The sequence below is a fragment of the Chlorocebus sabaeus genome, chromosome 25 (genome assembly GCF_047675955.1).
Source record: "Chlorocebus sabaeus isolate Y175 chromosome 25, mChlSab1.0.hap1, whole genome shotgun sequence".
NCBI classification, from domain to species: domain Eukaryota; kingdom Metazoa; phylum Chordata; class Mammalia; order Primates; family Cercopithecidae; genus Chlorocebus; species Chlorocebus sabaeus.
Genome location: NC_132928.1, coordinates 68,340,123 through 68,353,492, shown reverse-complemented (window position 1 = coordinate 68,353,492; position 13,370 = coordinate 68,340,123). Strand labels below are relative to the sequence as shown.

General features: G+C 50.0%; 1 protein-coding gene across 1 annotated transcript in view; it reads left to right on the top strand.

Moving 5' to 3' along the window:
• PGBD5 (piggyBac transposable element derived 5) overlaps positions 1 to 12,470 on the top strand; it is a 104,797-nt gene extending 92,327 nt beyond the window's left edge. Inside the window, exons 5-7 of the mRNA XM_007989764.3 lie at positions 806 to 1,003; positions 9,644 to 9,749; positions 11,419 to 12,470. Coding sequence (XP_007987955.2) covers positions 806 to 1,003; positions 9,644 to 9,749; positions 11,419 to 11,614 — 500 coding nt within the window. The 3' untranslated portion in view covers positions 11,615 to 12,470. The remainder of the gene's footprint in view (positions 1 to 805; positions 1,004 to 9,643; positions 9,750 to 11,418) is intronic.
• The last annotated feature ends 900 nt before the right edge of the window (positions 12,471 to 13,370 follow it).

Below are 13,370 nucleotides of genomic sequence, written 5' to 3'. Positions count from 1 at the left end.
GAGCAAGTCCACGGTGGACGTTTGTTCATACCGGTGTCTACTGCCCACCAGCCACCGCATGCCAATCTTCCAGGCCTTAGAGACCAAGCACAAGCTCCTGCTCTCTCAGGAAGCTCTCCACCCACTCATGGAAGGTCACTTGGTTTAGTTCACATTCTTTGATCGTTCTTTCCTTCACATTGAATATACCTCCCCAAGGAGATGAGGGCTCCATCTGACAGCTTCCTGGGGTGCGGTGTGGACTGGCTCAGCACTGGGCTTGCAGCCAGCCATGTCTTGGTGACGCCATTAGGATGATGTAACCATGGCCAGGATGCTGGACAGTCCTGGGCTTCATGCCTGTCTTTACCCTCCCAGCTGTGAGTCTGGGGGCCTCGCCCTTGTCGAGCCTCAGTTCTTCTCTAATGTGTGTGCCATAACCTATGGAGTGCAGAAGTTTCTTGAAGTAGATGGGATGATGAGTGCACATGCGTAGTGCTGTGCTGGACACTGAATAAGGGTCCAGGTGACAGCTCCTGCTGCTGCTGCCAGTATTGCTTGTGCTGTGATCCTACACGCAGTCTTAGCATACTGTATGTTCTTAGGGAGGGACCTGGGGAGATCGCCACAGGGAGAGACAACAGAGGGATACGAGACCTCAAAACTCCAGCAGTCTCTTCTAGAGGGGTCTCTAGAGGGTCTGACTCCCAAGCATCAGCCTCAGAACCAGGCAGTCCCGTCCTTTCCTTGAGGGTGCACAGGGCAGAGGAGCCACTGGCATCTCCAACCATGGTGAGTGTGTGATTCTTCATCCCTCTCCCCCCAGGGATTTACTGCTGCGGCTTGCTCAGCGTGCGGAAGAGTGACTGCACCGGCCTCCCACTGTCCATGCTGACCAACCCAGCCACGCCCCCGGCCCGGGGCCAGTACCAAATCAAGATGAAGGGGAACATGTCCTTGATCTGCTGGTACAACAAAGGACATTTCCGCTTCCTGACCAACGCCTACTCCCCGGTGCAGCAGGGTGAGTGCCGGCCCGCCATTGGCACCGCAGGGCGCGCTGGGTTTGGTTGAGCTTGGCCGAGCCCAGCGCTGCGGTGGATGTGGCGTCCGCTGTGGGCTGTGCTGCTCTGGGACCAGACTACCCTCGGTTATTCACCAGCGTCTGGGGCCACGCTCCTAAGCGTGGCGGCTGCGTGGAAGCAGCGGGTAAGCAGCGAGGGAAGAGCTCCCCGTTCGTTGTAAGCTGTTGAGCGGTGCCAGGCTGACGGGGTTTGCAGGTGGCTCAAGCAGCCCCTGGAAGCCCGCAGGTTGTACGCGGGGTGTGATAATGGGCTGCATTTGAATGGCATTCACTTTATCATCGGGGATTCTGTGAAAAATCTGTTCTAATGGGAGGAAAAAAATCCATTCTTATCTTTCAAGGTCTTCCTTAGAAGTTAAGCATGTGCGCTGTCTGGTCCGTCTGCTGTTCCCTGATTTCTTCATTGCTTTTACTCGGGATTTAAAATCCATTCATAACAAAGGGACTTACTTAGCGAGGAGCCTATGCTTAAAGTAACGTACAGTGAAATCATCACTAAACCATTGCAAAGAACACTGAAAGGACTGAAAGGACAAAGGGGCCCTGACAGAAATGTTCTCGGCTGCGCAGTGCTTGGGGGCAGCCTCCCCTGCCTTTCCCGGAGGCTTTCCTCAAGACAAATGACAGCAAATGAGGTAGAAAAGAAAGGCCTCTTTCCCCTTCACTACTAAAGGGACGCTGCCAAGGAGCCCGGTGTTTGTGTGCGGATTCGTGCTCTCACATGTATGTGTGTGTGGAGTGTAAGCTTGCTTGGCATGTTGTGTGTGGAGTGTGTATGTGATACACGTTTGTGATGTGGGTGTGATATGTGTGTATATATTGGTGTGTACTGTGGTGTGGAGTGTGTATGTGATACACATTTGTGATGTGGGTGTGATATGTGTGTATATATTGGTGTGTACTGTGGTGTGGAGTGTGTATGTGATACACATTTGTGATGTGGGTGTGGTGTGTGTATGTATTGGTGTGTACTGTGGTGTGGAGTGTGTATGTGATACACATTTGTGATGTGGGTGTGGTGTGTGTGTATATATTGGTGTGTACTGTGGTGTGGAGTGTGTATGTGGTATGGTATGTGTGGTATGGTGGGTGTGGTGTGTGTATATATTGGTGTGTTGTATGCAGTGTGGAGTATGTGATATGTGTGTTTCTGTGACCTGTGTGTTTATATTTGTGTGTGTGGTGTGGAGTGTGTATGTGATATGTATTTGTAGTATGGTGGGTGTGGTGTGTGTGTATGTATTGGTGTGGTGTACTGTGGTGTGGAGTGTGTATGTGGTATGGTATGTGTGGTATGGTGGGTGTAGTGTGTGTATTGTTTGTGTGGTGTGCGCTGTGTAAGTTTGCATGGTGTGTGTGGTCTGTATGTTGGTGTGTGTATACACGTGTTTGTCTATGTTATGGGCATGATGTGGTGTGTGTGGTCTGTATGGTGTGGTGTGTATATGTTTGCATGGTGTGTGTGTAGTCTATATGTGTGGTGTGTGTATACATGTGCATGTCTGTGTTATGGGTATGGTGTATGTGTGTGGTCTGTATGTGTGGTGTGGTGTGTATATGTTTGCATGGCATGGTATGTGTAGTCTGTATGTTTGGTGTGTATATACACGTGCATGTCTATGTTATGGGTATGGTGTGTGTGTGTGTGTGGGGTGTGTATGTTTCTGCAGTGCAGTTTGTGCATCTATGTTTAATATATGTTGCTAGTTTATTTCCATCCTTCACCTCCCGCCAACTTAAGTTGCATCATGCCTCAGTGGAGATTGCAATCGAGGAACCCCAGCAGATGGGTGTCAGTACTCGATTTGGGTGTAGAGGGCTGCAGGGAGCTGTGCTCTTGAGTGCTGTGTATAGGATCAGTTGAAGAAAGGTTTGAGCCAGGCATGGTGGCACCCACCTGGAGTCCCAGCTACTCAAGGGGCTGTGGCAGGACATTACTTGAGCCAAGGAGTTCAAAGCCTGCCTGGGCAACATAGAAAGACCCCCATCTACCAAGAAAAAACAAATAAAGGAGGAGGAAGAAAGAAGAAGAAAGAGGAAGAGGAAGTAGAGGAAGAAGAACAGAGATAAGGAAGAAAAAGAAAGGCTTGGAATTGGCCTTGCAAGCTGAAGGCTAGAGTTTGGGTTGAACTTCCAGACCCCAGTCATTAGGGTGTTGGTTCTGGGCAAGGGAGTTTCCAGGGAACAAGTTTGAGAGTCAGGGGCAGGAACTGCTTCCCACCAAATTATTTTGTTTATTTATTTATTTTGGGGACAGGGTGTTGCTCTGTCACCCAGGCTGGAGTGCAGTGATGCTATCATAGCGCATTTCTGCCTCGAATTCCTGAGCACAAACAAATCTCCCACCTCAGCCTCCCGAGTATCTTGGACTAGAGGTGCATACCACTGTGCCCGGCTAATTTTTTTTATTTTTTTGTAGAGACGGGGTCTCACTATGTTGCCCAGGCTGGTTGCAAACTCCTGGCCTCAAGCGATCCTCTAGCCTCAGCCTCCCAAAGTGCTGGGTTTACAGGCATGAGCTACCGTGTCCAGCCCCACCAAATTATTTTAAGTGATGGCCTCTGAAAAGGTGTCTCAGGGCAGGACATCACATTCATGTGGGCTCAGTGAAAGGAGATAATGAAGAGAAAAGAATGTAGCTGGAGACGTTCAAAATCCTATCCAGGATTTAAGATGACAAATGTTAAAAGCCTATTTTTAAGGGTTGGAGCTCTTAAAGCAGACACCAAAGGAACATGTAAGGAGGATATTGATGGGGGAATTGATTTTTAAATCTGTTGTAATTTAGTGTTGTGTTTAGTGTACTTACAATTTCTGGATCCAAAGTATTCTATTTTACATCATAAAGTTCAGAATCCTAGCGTCCCTTAAAAATCCCAAAGAGTATGACCACAGCATCACTGTAGCCTCCCCACCTCTGGGGACCCTTGTGCCCTCCCCTGGTACCTCTGGAAAGCACTCCGGGGAAGTTCACACTTGCTCAGTGAGCACTTCAGGTAGGTGCTTCAGGTGGGCACAGACCTGGGTGTAGCTGAAATGAGCAGGAAATTGCCCGGGGGAAGGTAAAGTTCGTAGCTGCTCCTCCCCAGGAAATCTGTTTTGGGGTTCACATCTTAGAGTTCTTTTTCTCATGAAGAGAGATCATCTTCTGTACCTAGTATTCCTTCCCTTTGGGTGTGCCATAATTTCTTCAGCCAGTGTCCCTATCAGTGATCCACTTTTTCGCAGTATTAATAATGATACAGTGATGTCTTCATACATAAACATTTGGGCACATCTTTGATCACTTCCTCAGGGTAAATCCAAAAGCGGAAGTGCTGGGTCGAAGGGTGGGACCGATGTCAAGGTTTCTGGTGATGTGTTCAAGGTTTTTGGTGAAGTACAGGCTGTACTTCTGTACCATCGCAGTGGGCACAGGTTGCACCTCCAGCTTTACCAGCACTACTTTTTTATTCTGTATTTGTCATTCTGATGGGTGAAGATGCCCCCAGATTTTAAATATCAATCACTCTTATTGCTGGAGAGGTTACACATTTCTCCATGTGTTGATTGGCTAATTTCGAGTGGTTTCTTTGTTCCTTACAGTTTTCCTTTTGAGATATTTGTCATGTTCTCATTCACTTGAAAGGAAGTTTTCTGCCTATTGGACATTGTTTTCTGTATTTCATTTCCTGTTGTTTTTATTTATGATTAGTATTATTTAACATAAAAATAGTTTTCATTTCTCCATAGGCGGATCTGTTGATTTCTTCTCTGCTCTCATGCTTTAGGTCTCTCCTCTGTCCCAAGGCCAGATAAGTATAAGTTCACCTGGCTGTTTTATGGTATAATTTTGTGCTCTTTACCATAATCCACTTCAAATTGATTTTGACGCATGACCTCAAGTGGGCCTCTACTATTTCGTTGTTGTTGTTAAGTGGCCAGGGTGCATTGACCCGGCAGCTGCACCTCTGTGCCTAAACCGTTTATTGAGTAATTCATCCTTTTCCTATTTATTTTAAATCTCACTCAGGGCCAGGTGCAGTGACTCATGCTTATAATCCCAGCTACTCGGGAGGCTGAGGCAGGAGAATCGCTTGAACCCAGGAGACGGGGGTTGCAATGATCCAAGATTACACCACTGCGCTCCAGCCTGGCCGACAGAGCAAGACTCTGTCTCAAATATGTATATATGTATCTCAGATGATAAACTGAAACATCATATATTCTAAAGACTGCTTCTCAGCTCTATGTTATATTCTGTTCTGTTATGACCATATATATTCTGGTTGAAGTTGAGCAGAATTTCCAATTTTAGGAAATATGTAACTAGGTATGAACATTTTAGGAATTGGTTTATTATTTTTTACTCCAGATTCTAAGGAAACATGAACCTTTTTATCACAGAGTGTGAGCATATACACAGGCTTTTTATCCCTTTATTTTATTTTATTTTAGTTTTTGAGATGGAGTCTCCCTCTGTTGCCCAAGCTGGAGTGCAGTGGTGTGATCTCGGCTCACTGCAAGCTCCACCCCCCAGGTTCGAGCCATTCTCCTGCCTCAACCTCCCAAGTAGCTGGGACTACAGGCGCCCGCCACCATGCGCGGCTAATTTTTTTTATTTTTAGTAGAGACGGGGTTTCATGATGTTAGCCAGGATGGTCTCGATCTCCTGACCTCATGAGCCGCCGGCCTCAGCTTCCCAAAGTGCTGGGATTACACGCGTGAGCCACCATGCCCGGCCTGCACAGGCTTTTTAAAAAGTTAAATGCAGGCTGGGCACAATGGCTCACACCTGTAATCCCAGCATTTTTGGAGGCCAAGTTGGGAGGATCACTTGAGTCCAGGAGTTTGAGACCAGTCTGGACAACATGGCAGAACCCCATCTCTACAAAAAATACCCCCCCCCCCAAAAAAATTAGCTGGGCATGGCATAGCTGTAGTAGTCTTAGCTACTCGGTGAGCGGGGGAGCGTGTTGGTGGGGCACTGAGGCAGGAGGATCACTTGAGCCCAGGAGGTAGAGGTTGCAGTGAGCCGAGATCATGACACTGCACTTCAGTCTGAGCAACGGAGTGAGACTATATCAATAAAATAAAAAATGTTAAATGCTGTCACATGTCAAGGGGTATTCCCATTGTGAGCCAAACCCTTTTGCTTTTCTTCCGAAATCCACCTTGGGTCTGTCATCTTCCTCCTGGAGTCTGCCCATTTAGGATTCAGATTCACTAAGACTAATGAGAATGCAGAATGTCTGTATATGAATGAGTCAGGTCTTGATTCATTCACTTAAATTTGCAGAAGGGTAGCAGGAATGTCAGTCAAACCACTAACAGCCGAGGAAGGTGTTAAGACAGAACAGCTGTTAGATGGGAAGACAGGGCCATGTGGATCTTGAGCATCACAGAGACAGACATGGAGAAGACAGACATGTGTGCAGACCCATATAGCATTGAAAACAGCGTCCACCACGAAGTCGTGCCTGATGCACACGCCATTCTCAGTGATTCACTCAGTCAAGACAGTCACTATCAGATTCCCTCTTGCTAATGTTGCCAATGTTAGCAATCAGAAGGTGTCACAGGACAGCTGCCTTGCCTTTTTCAGCTGGGGTACTATCTGAGAATCCAAAATATCATGGGGAGAGGAGGGTGATCTGGTTTATAAACTGGGGAAATGCTCAAGGAGAGGATGCAGATCTGGTGTGGAAATAGCTCAGTTTCAAGCTGAAACCCCCATGTTAAATTTAAAATGATGAAAAAGGATGGGAAAGAAATGAAGAGTTAAAGATGGTCTCCCATGTTCCGTGGTGAGGCAGATTGGGACAGTGGCAGTCCAGGAGCCTCAGCTCTTATTGGGCTGAAATCAGGAGGTGAAAAGCTGCAGGGTCGGTGGCTATGCGGACGGGTCTGTGGGAAACCCTGAGAATCTTCAGAGCGCAGCCCTGACTGACTCACCAGAGACACTAATGACTCAGAGCGGGGCATCCAGAAGTCCCAGGAAAGGAACTGAGGGGATTTCCGTTTCTTTATAGGGATGGTCACCTGCTCACATCCACGTGGAACCCTAAAGGGGCCAGAGCTCCTGAGACCCAGAGAAGGTTGTCACTGGAGGTCAGGCAAATCAAAACGTAGCTGGAGATGGGAGACCTGCACGGGCCACGTGCTGGGGCCTCGTGTGTGAAAAGGGGTTCCTCCCACTTGGTCTTGGAGGTAGATGCAGCTGAAATAAGGGGCCGGGACAGGAACCCTCAGGAGGGGCATTGGAGAGAGAGACGGCAGTCCTCGGGCACTGCAGGCTCACACGCCCTCCCTCAAGCCTGGCACGCTGAGCCCTGGAGAACCCCCCACTGCGGGCCCCCGACAGCAGAACATCTCTCAGGAGGAGGGGCTCCATAAGCAAGCGAAGGAGGCCATCGTCTTCCTGCCAGGAGAAAGCTCCAGTGTGGGGGCCGCCGTGGTTTTCTGGCCCTTGGAGAGCTTTAGGAAATGCGTTGCCGGGGCCGCTTCCCCGGTCCTGCATCTCCAGGGCAGGCTTGGACAGCTCAGGTTCCCACAAGCTGGCCAGTGTTTCTTCCGTGTGAAATGCTGCTGTTTCTGAGGAAAGAAGGAGAGAGCCCAGCTCAGTGTATATAAGCGGATCTGCGCGACCCTGGTCTCCTCAACCACAGTCCCTCAGTGAGAGTTGTGGGGGCGGGAGGAGGCTGGACCCAGACGAAGCTCCAGTGGACCTGCAAAGGACATGCCTGTTTTCCTTTGACCGTGTCCATTTAAGTATTGCTGAAATTTCACAATCCTGTGAGCTAATCCCTTAAAAAAGAAATACAGAAAAATGGCACTATGCCCATAGTCCCTTGCTGCTGTGAGGGAAGGCCAGCTCAAGGAAACGGTAGGTCAACTCCAGCCACCTTTGCATGGCCGTGGCTGTGTGGAAGAATGCGTCCTTCCCATCTTCCATGTTGTCTGCGGTGGGTGGCGCATATGGCAGGCCTTGGAAGCCAGAATGGCCTGTAGTGGGCTTGGCAGCGGGGCAGGGAGGGCTCCTGGGTCTCTGTGTGCTTCTCAGGCCCTGCCAATGGGATTTGTTCATCTTGCCGTGACCTTCCCGGTGCCCCTGGGATACATTCCCAGCTGTACTTAGTAGAGGAAAAGGTGTTTGAGGGTGTAGGGCCCCCAAAGTTCGAAGAGGCATGAAAGGATGGAGCTGGGGGATGGGAGGGTTGGAAAGGGCAGCCGCCTCCTGCTTCTGAGGCTCTAATTCCTTTTGGCTGGGCATGGAGGCTCGCACATGTAATCCCAGAATTTTGGGAGGCCCAGGCAGAGGATCACGTAAGGCCAGGAGTTTGAGACCAGCCTAGGCAACATGGTGAGTCTCTATTTAAAAAATTGTTTTAATTAGCTGGGCTTGGTGGCACATACCTGTGGTCCCAGCTCTTCGGGTGGCTGAGGTGGGAGTATCCCTTGAGTCCAGGAATTTGAGGCTGCAGTGAGCTGTGATCATGACACTGCACTTCAGCCTAAGTGATAGAGCAAGACCTCATATCTCAAAAAATAATGATAATAATTACACCCTTTTGCTTTTTTATTTTTTATTTCATTTTGAGACAGAGTTTCGCTCTTGTCACCCAGGCTGGAGTACAGTGGCAGCAATCTCAGCAAACGGCAACTTCCGCCTCCCAGGTTCAAGCGATTCTCCTGCCTCAGCCTCCTGAGTAGCTGGAATTACAGGCATCCGCCACCATGCCCAGCTAATTTTTGTATTTTTAGTAGAGATGGGGTTCTGCCATGTTGGCCAGGCTAATCTTCTGGCCTCAGGTGATCTGCCCGCTTCAGCCTCCCAAAGTGCTGGGATTACAGGCGTGAGCCACTGTGCCCAGCCTCCTTTTCTTTTTTAAATTGACAATAATTGTACATTTTCATGGGGCACATAGTGATGTTTTGATACATATAATGTATGGTGATCAGATCAGGGTAATTGGCATATCCATCATCTCACACACTTATTGGGAGATTTGTCAAAGGATGCAGAACCACAACTTAGGAGGAGTGAGGTCTAGTGCTCTGTGTGGGGTGACTCTGCAGTCACCTATGTGGAGCGATGAGTTGCCGACACCCTTTGGCTTTGATGAAGGCAGGTGGAAAGGGCTCCGTGGTGCTCTCTGACCTCATCCACCACTTCTTCTTCCCAGCACCCCTCACCCGGCCTGACAGAAGGGGGAGGGAGGGAAGAGTGAGTCCTGTCGCCGCTTTCACTCTTTCAAGGCCCAGTCTGGTGCAGCACCCTTCCCCGTGCTGCTTAGAGCCCCTTCAGGCCTGCCAGGGTCCTGCAGGCCTGTGAACCCCCATGACTTGGGCTGCTGTGTCTGGGCTGGCATATACCATGGCACTCACCTGACTGATGCTTTCCTCAACCCCTCTGAAGCACCTGATGGTTGGTGCTGATTGTTCTTCTTCAACTCTCCCTCCCCTTCTCCTCCTCGCCATCCTCCTCCTCTGCTCATTATTAAGTCGGGGGCAGCTAAGCTGAATGAAGATAGGCACATTTATAAATTGGCATTAGGAGGAGGTGCTGAGGAAGGGGCTTATCTTGTCTCTCGCCTTCAGGAGTCATCATCAAAAGGAAGAGTGGGGAGATCCCATGCCCCTTGGCCGTGGAGGCGTTTGCCGCTCACCTGAGCTACATCTGCAGATACGATGACAAATACAGCAAGTAAGTGGCCAGGTGCCTCCATCACAGAAGGACTCTCATAGTTGTGCCATCTCGGCATAGATGTCTTGGCAGATGATCACTAGTTTCTGCAGTGTAAGAACTGCAGGACGAAGACCCTGGGAGGTAAGATCCTGCCCTCAGTCTGGGCATCTGACCTCACCTGTGCACACCTTGGCTTACATGGAAGTCCTCTGCCCAGGTACTGTGTGTCCTCCGCTCTCCCAATGCCAGGTTCACATTCCCTGTGCCCAGAGGCACTCTTCCCTTTGCTTACCTGAACCGAGCTGTCCCTCAGCAGTGAGCTTAGACCCCAGCCATTGGCATTGCTTGCCCCAGTCCTCTGTCCTGAATTGCTGTCCTCCCCCACACCCCTAACACACTGGGCATCAGCTCGGGCACTTCTACCCCAAGTCACATATCTTTTAGCATGGGTGCCTTAATTTTCTCAAATATGAATGCCTGTTTAGATCACCAGATGTGGTCTCATGTTCAGTATACACATAGTATGTATAGTGTACACACAGCATAGACAAGATCTACAATGTGCAGACGTCCAGACACCCATGATGTCACCCCCGACTTGGTGCCGCTATAGCCACCATGATGGGAACTCAAAAAGCTGTTGAACATTAAAAGTATTAAATCACTGGGATTGAGCCTTACCACTTAGAACAGGGTTGGACTAACTCAAAATCGGATATTGACTGAACCCTCTTTGAGGGTAACCTATACTTCCTGGCCTTTTTCATGATAAAGAGGGAAAAACAAGGACCTGGTTCTCTCTGGAAAACTCAGCCTGTGTGTGAAAGGTAGCCCCACTCCTTAGTGATTCATCAAACAAACCTTTGTTGAATGCCTACTATGTGCTCGGCACCTTGCTAAATTCCGTGAGGTTGTTACAAAGACATTGGCATTTAGTTCACTGAGCACCTACTATGTACCAGCAGCTTCCTGTGTTCTATGAGGTTGTTCTAAAACAGCTGGCATTTGTGGAGTAGATGTCTGTGGTGCCTGCTGTGTGCTGGGCATTTCAGTTATAGTGAGATATTGAGGATACTGATCCTCCCATACTTTATGCACGGTGCTGAGGCAAACTCACAAATGGAGAAGACAGTGCAGTGAGTGAGGCCTGAGGCTGGTGCTCCCAAGAAGGCCAGTGTCCTCAGGGTCCAGGTGGGCTTCCCGGAGGGGCGACCTCTGTACTTTCATCTGCAGGGATGGCAAAGGTACACTCGGGAACAGGGTACACCCTGCAGGGGCCTGGAGCTGAGGAAGAGCTTGGCCTCGAGGGAGTGGCAGCTGCACAGGACACACAGAACACAGCCTTGCAAGGAGCATTCAGCAAGCAGGGAATCTGGAGGGGCTGCCAGGTGCCTGTCCACTCCGGGGCTGTGCACCACCCCAGCACACCTGGTACCCGGCTTTCGGGTTCTCCTCCAGCAACCTTGTTGTTTTCACTTCCTTGGTCTTAAATGAAGTTTATTGTGACAAAGCCCCCAGCTAGAGCTCACCTAACATCCCAAGCCTGACTCCTGCCCCCACAGCCCTCCTGCTTCTGTCGGGGGTGAGCCTGCAGTGTCGCACGGGCCATGCTGAGGGGGGCATTTGGGATGCATCTCCGGGGGCCATGAACCATCAGGTCAGCTGTTCTTATCCCCTCTGTCTTCAGGTATTTCATTTCTCATAAACCAAACAAGACCTGGCAGCAGGTGTTCTGGTTCGCCATCAGCATCGCCATCAACAATGCCTACATCCTGTACAAAATGTCAGACGCCTACCACGTGAAGAGGTACAGCCGGGCGCAGTTTGGGGAGAGACTCGTCAGGGAGCTGCTGGGCTTGGAGGACGCCTCTCCGACCCACTGATGCTGGGGTCGCAGGACTCGGTCAGGGGAGGGGTGAGAGGGGGAGGAGAGCCTGCCGTTCCAACTTGCCCATCAGAGACCCGGAGATGGCCTGGTGTGTGGTTTGCTGCCTGGGAAGGATGCACAGGGCCTCTGGAGGGACAGGACGGACCTGGTCAGAGGACGGTTGCTGTCCTTATTTGCATTCCAAGAAGAGCACGTCCTCCCTCGGGAAACAGTGCCGCCAGCATGGTGAGCACCTACACCCAAGTTCTCAAGGGCAGATTCTCTCCTGATATCCGTGGAGCTTGGGAGGCAATGTGGACTGTGACTGCGAAGGAAGGCCCTGTGGTAGAATGAGCTGGAGCATGCTCTAAGAGAGGTGTCTGCTTCCTGAAGATCTACAGTAGTCTGGGACGTGGTTCAAGTTCATGACTTGAAGGAAGCAAAGACGCCCTGCTTGGTTACAGTGGCTTGGGTGTCGGGGGAGGCTGGGGAGTTTTCCAGCACTGGCCTCATGTGAACACCTTTGAGCCGGTCTCTTAGAAGAAGACACACATCCTGGGTGTGCAGTAGTGAAATGGGGAGTGGGTGCCCATTCTGAAAAATGAGGCATTCCTGCTCATTCCCTCTGCTTAGCTGGTGGGCAGGGGAGAAAGGGAAATGCCAAAAAATTGGAGTGAAGGGTGATGCTATTTTTTATTTTTAAATATATCTTCAGGTTATTTTCTTACTGTTGCTTCAGATCTAATGTAAAAGGCAGATGTCCCCTCCTCTCCACCCCCCTCGCCAACCCCGGCCTCAGTCACGGCTCCTTGCATGATCACAGTTCTGTGTTCTGGCCTGTGGCAGGGCCAGGAAGGGCCGCTGGCTTCCGAACAGACGTGGTTGCTCTCCACGAGGCCCATGGGGAGCCTGCGGGCCCTAAGCTTTGTCGCAGATGTCATCATTGGCAGAATTACTTGTCTTGAAAAATATGTAGCATTGCTGAAACACACAACCGAATTCTCTGCGATGGCCATTTGCTCATTGTCTTTCCTCCGTGTGTAGTGAGTGACCCTGTTTGCCTTCTCAGAGTGGCCCCTCAGAACAACAGGGCTGGCCTTTGAAAATCCCCAAAACGGGACTGTGGTGACAACCCTGGTCAGGTGTTATCTGACACGAGGGCCGGAGGCGGTTGCTGACCGCAGGCCTGGAGAGGCTGCATGCCCAACGCTGGCAGCGAGGCTCGTGTGTCCCCAGGCGGATCTGGGCTCTTTCCCAACCCAGGTTTATGCATCTCCGGGGAAGCCTCGGTGCCAGAGTGGTGGGCGGATCTGACCGTCCCCACAGACCAGAAACAAGGAATTTCTGGGATTACCTGGTCCCCTTTCAACCCAGTTTATGTAACCACCTCATTTTTTACAAATGCAGAATCTATTCTACTCAGGCTTTGGGACTCTGTTCCTCGTCCTCACTCAGTTACTGCGAGTGTTGCTGTCCGCATGCTCCGGGCCCCACGTGGTTCCTGTGCTCTAGATCACGGTGACTCCCCCACCCTGTGGTTGGAATTCGATGCCACGGATTGCAGGCCAAATTTTAGATTGTGTTTCCAAACACCCTTGCCGTGCCCTTTAATTGGATTGAAAGCACTTTTACCACATGGAGAAATATATTTTTAATTTGTGATGCTTTTCTACAAGGTCCACTATTTCTGAGTTTAATGTGTTTCCAACACTTAAGGAGACTCTAATGAAAGCCGATGAATTTTCTTTTCTGTCCAAACAAGTAAAATAAAA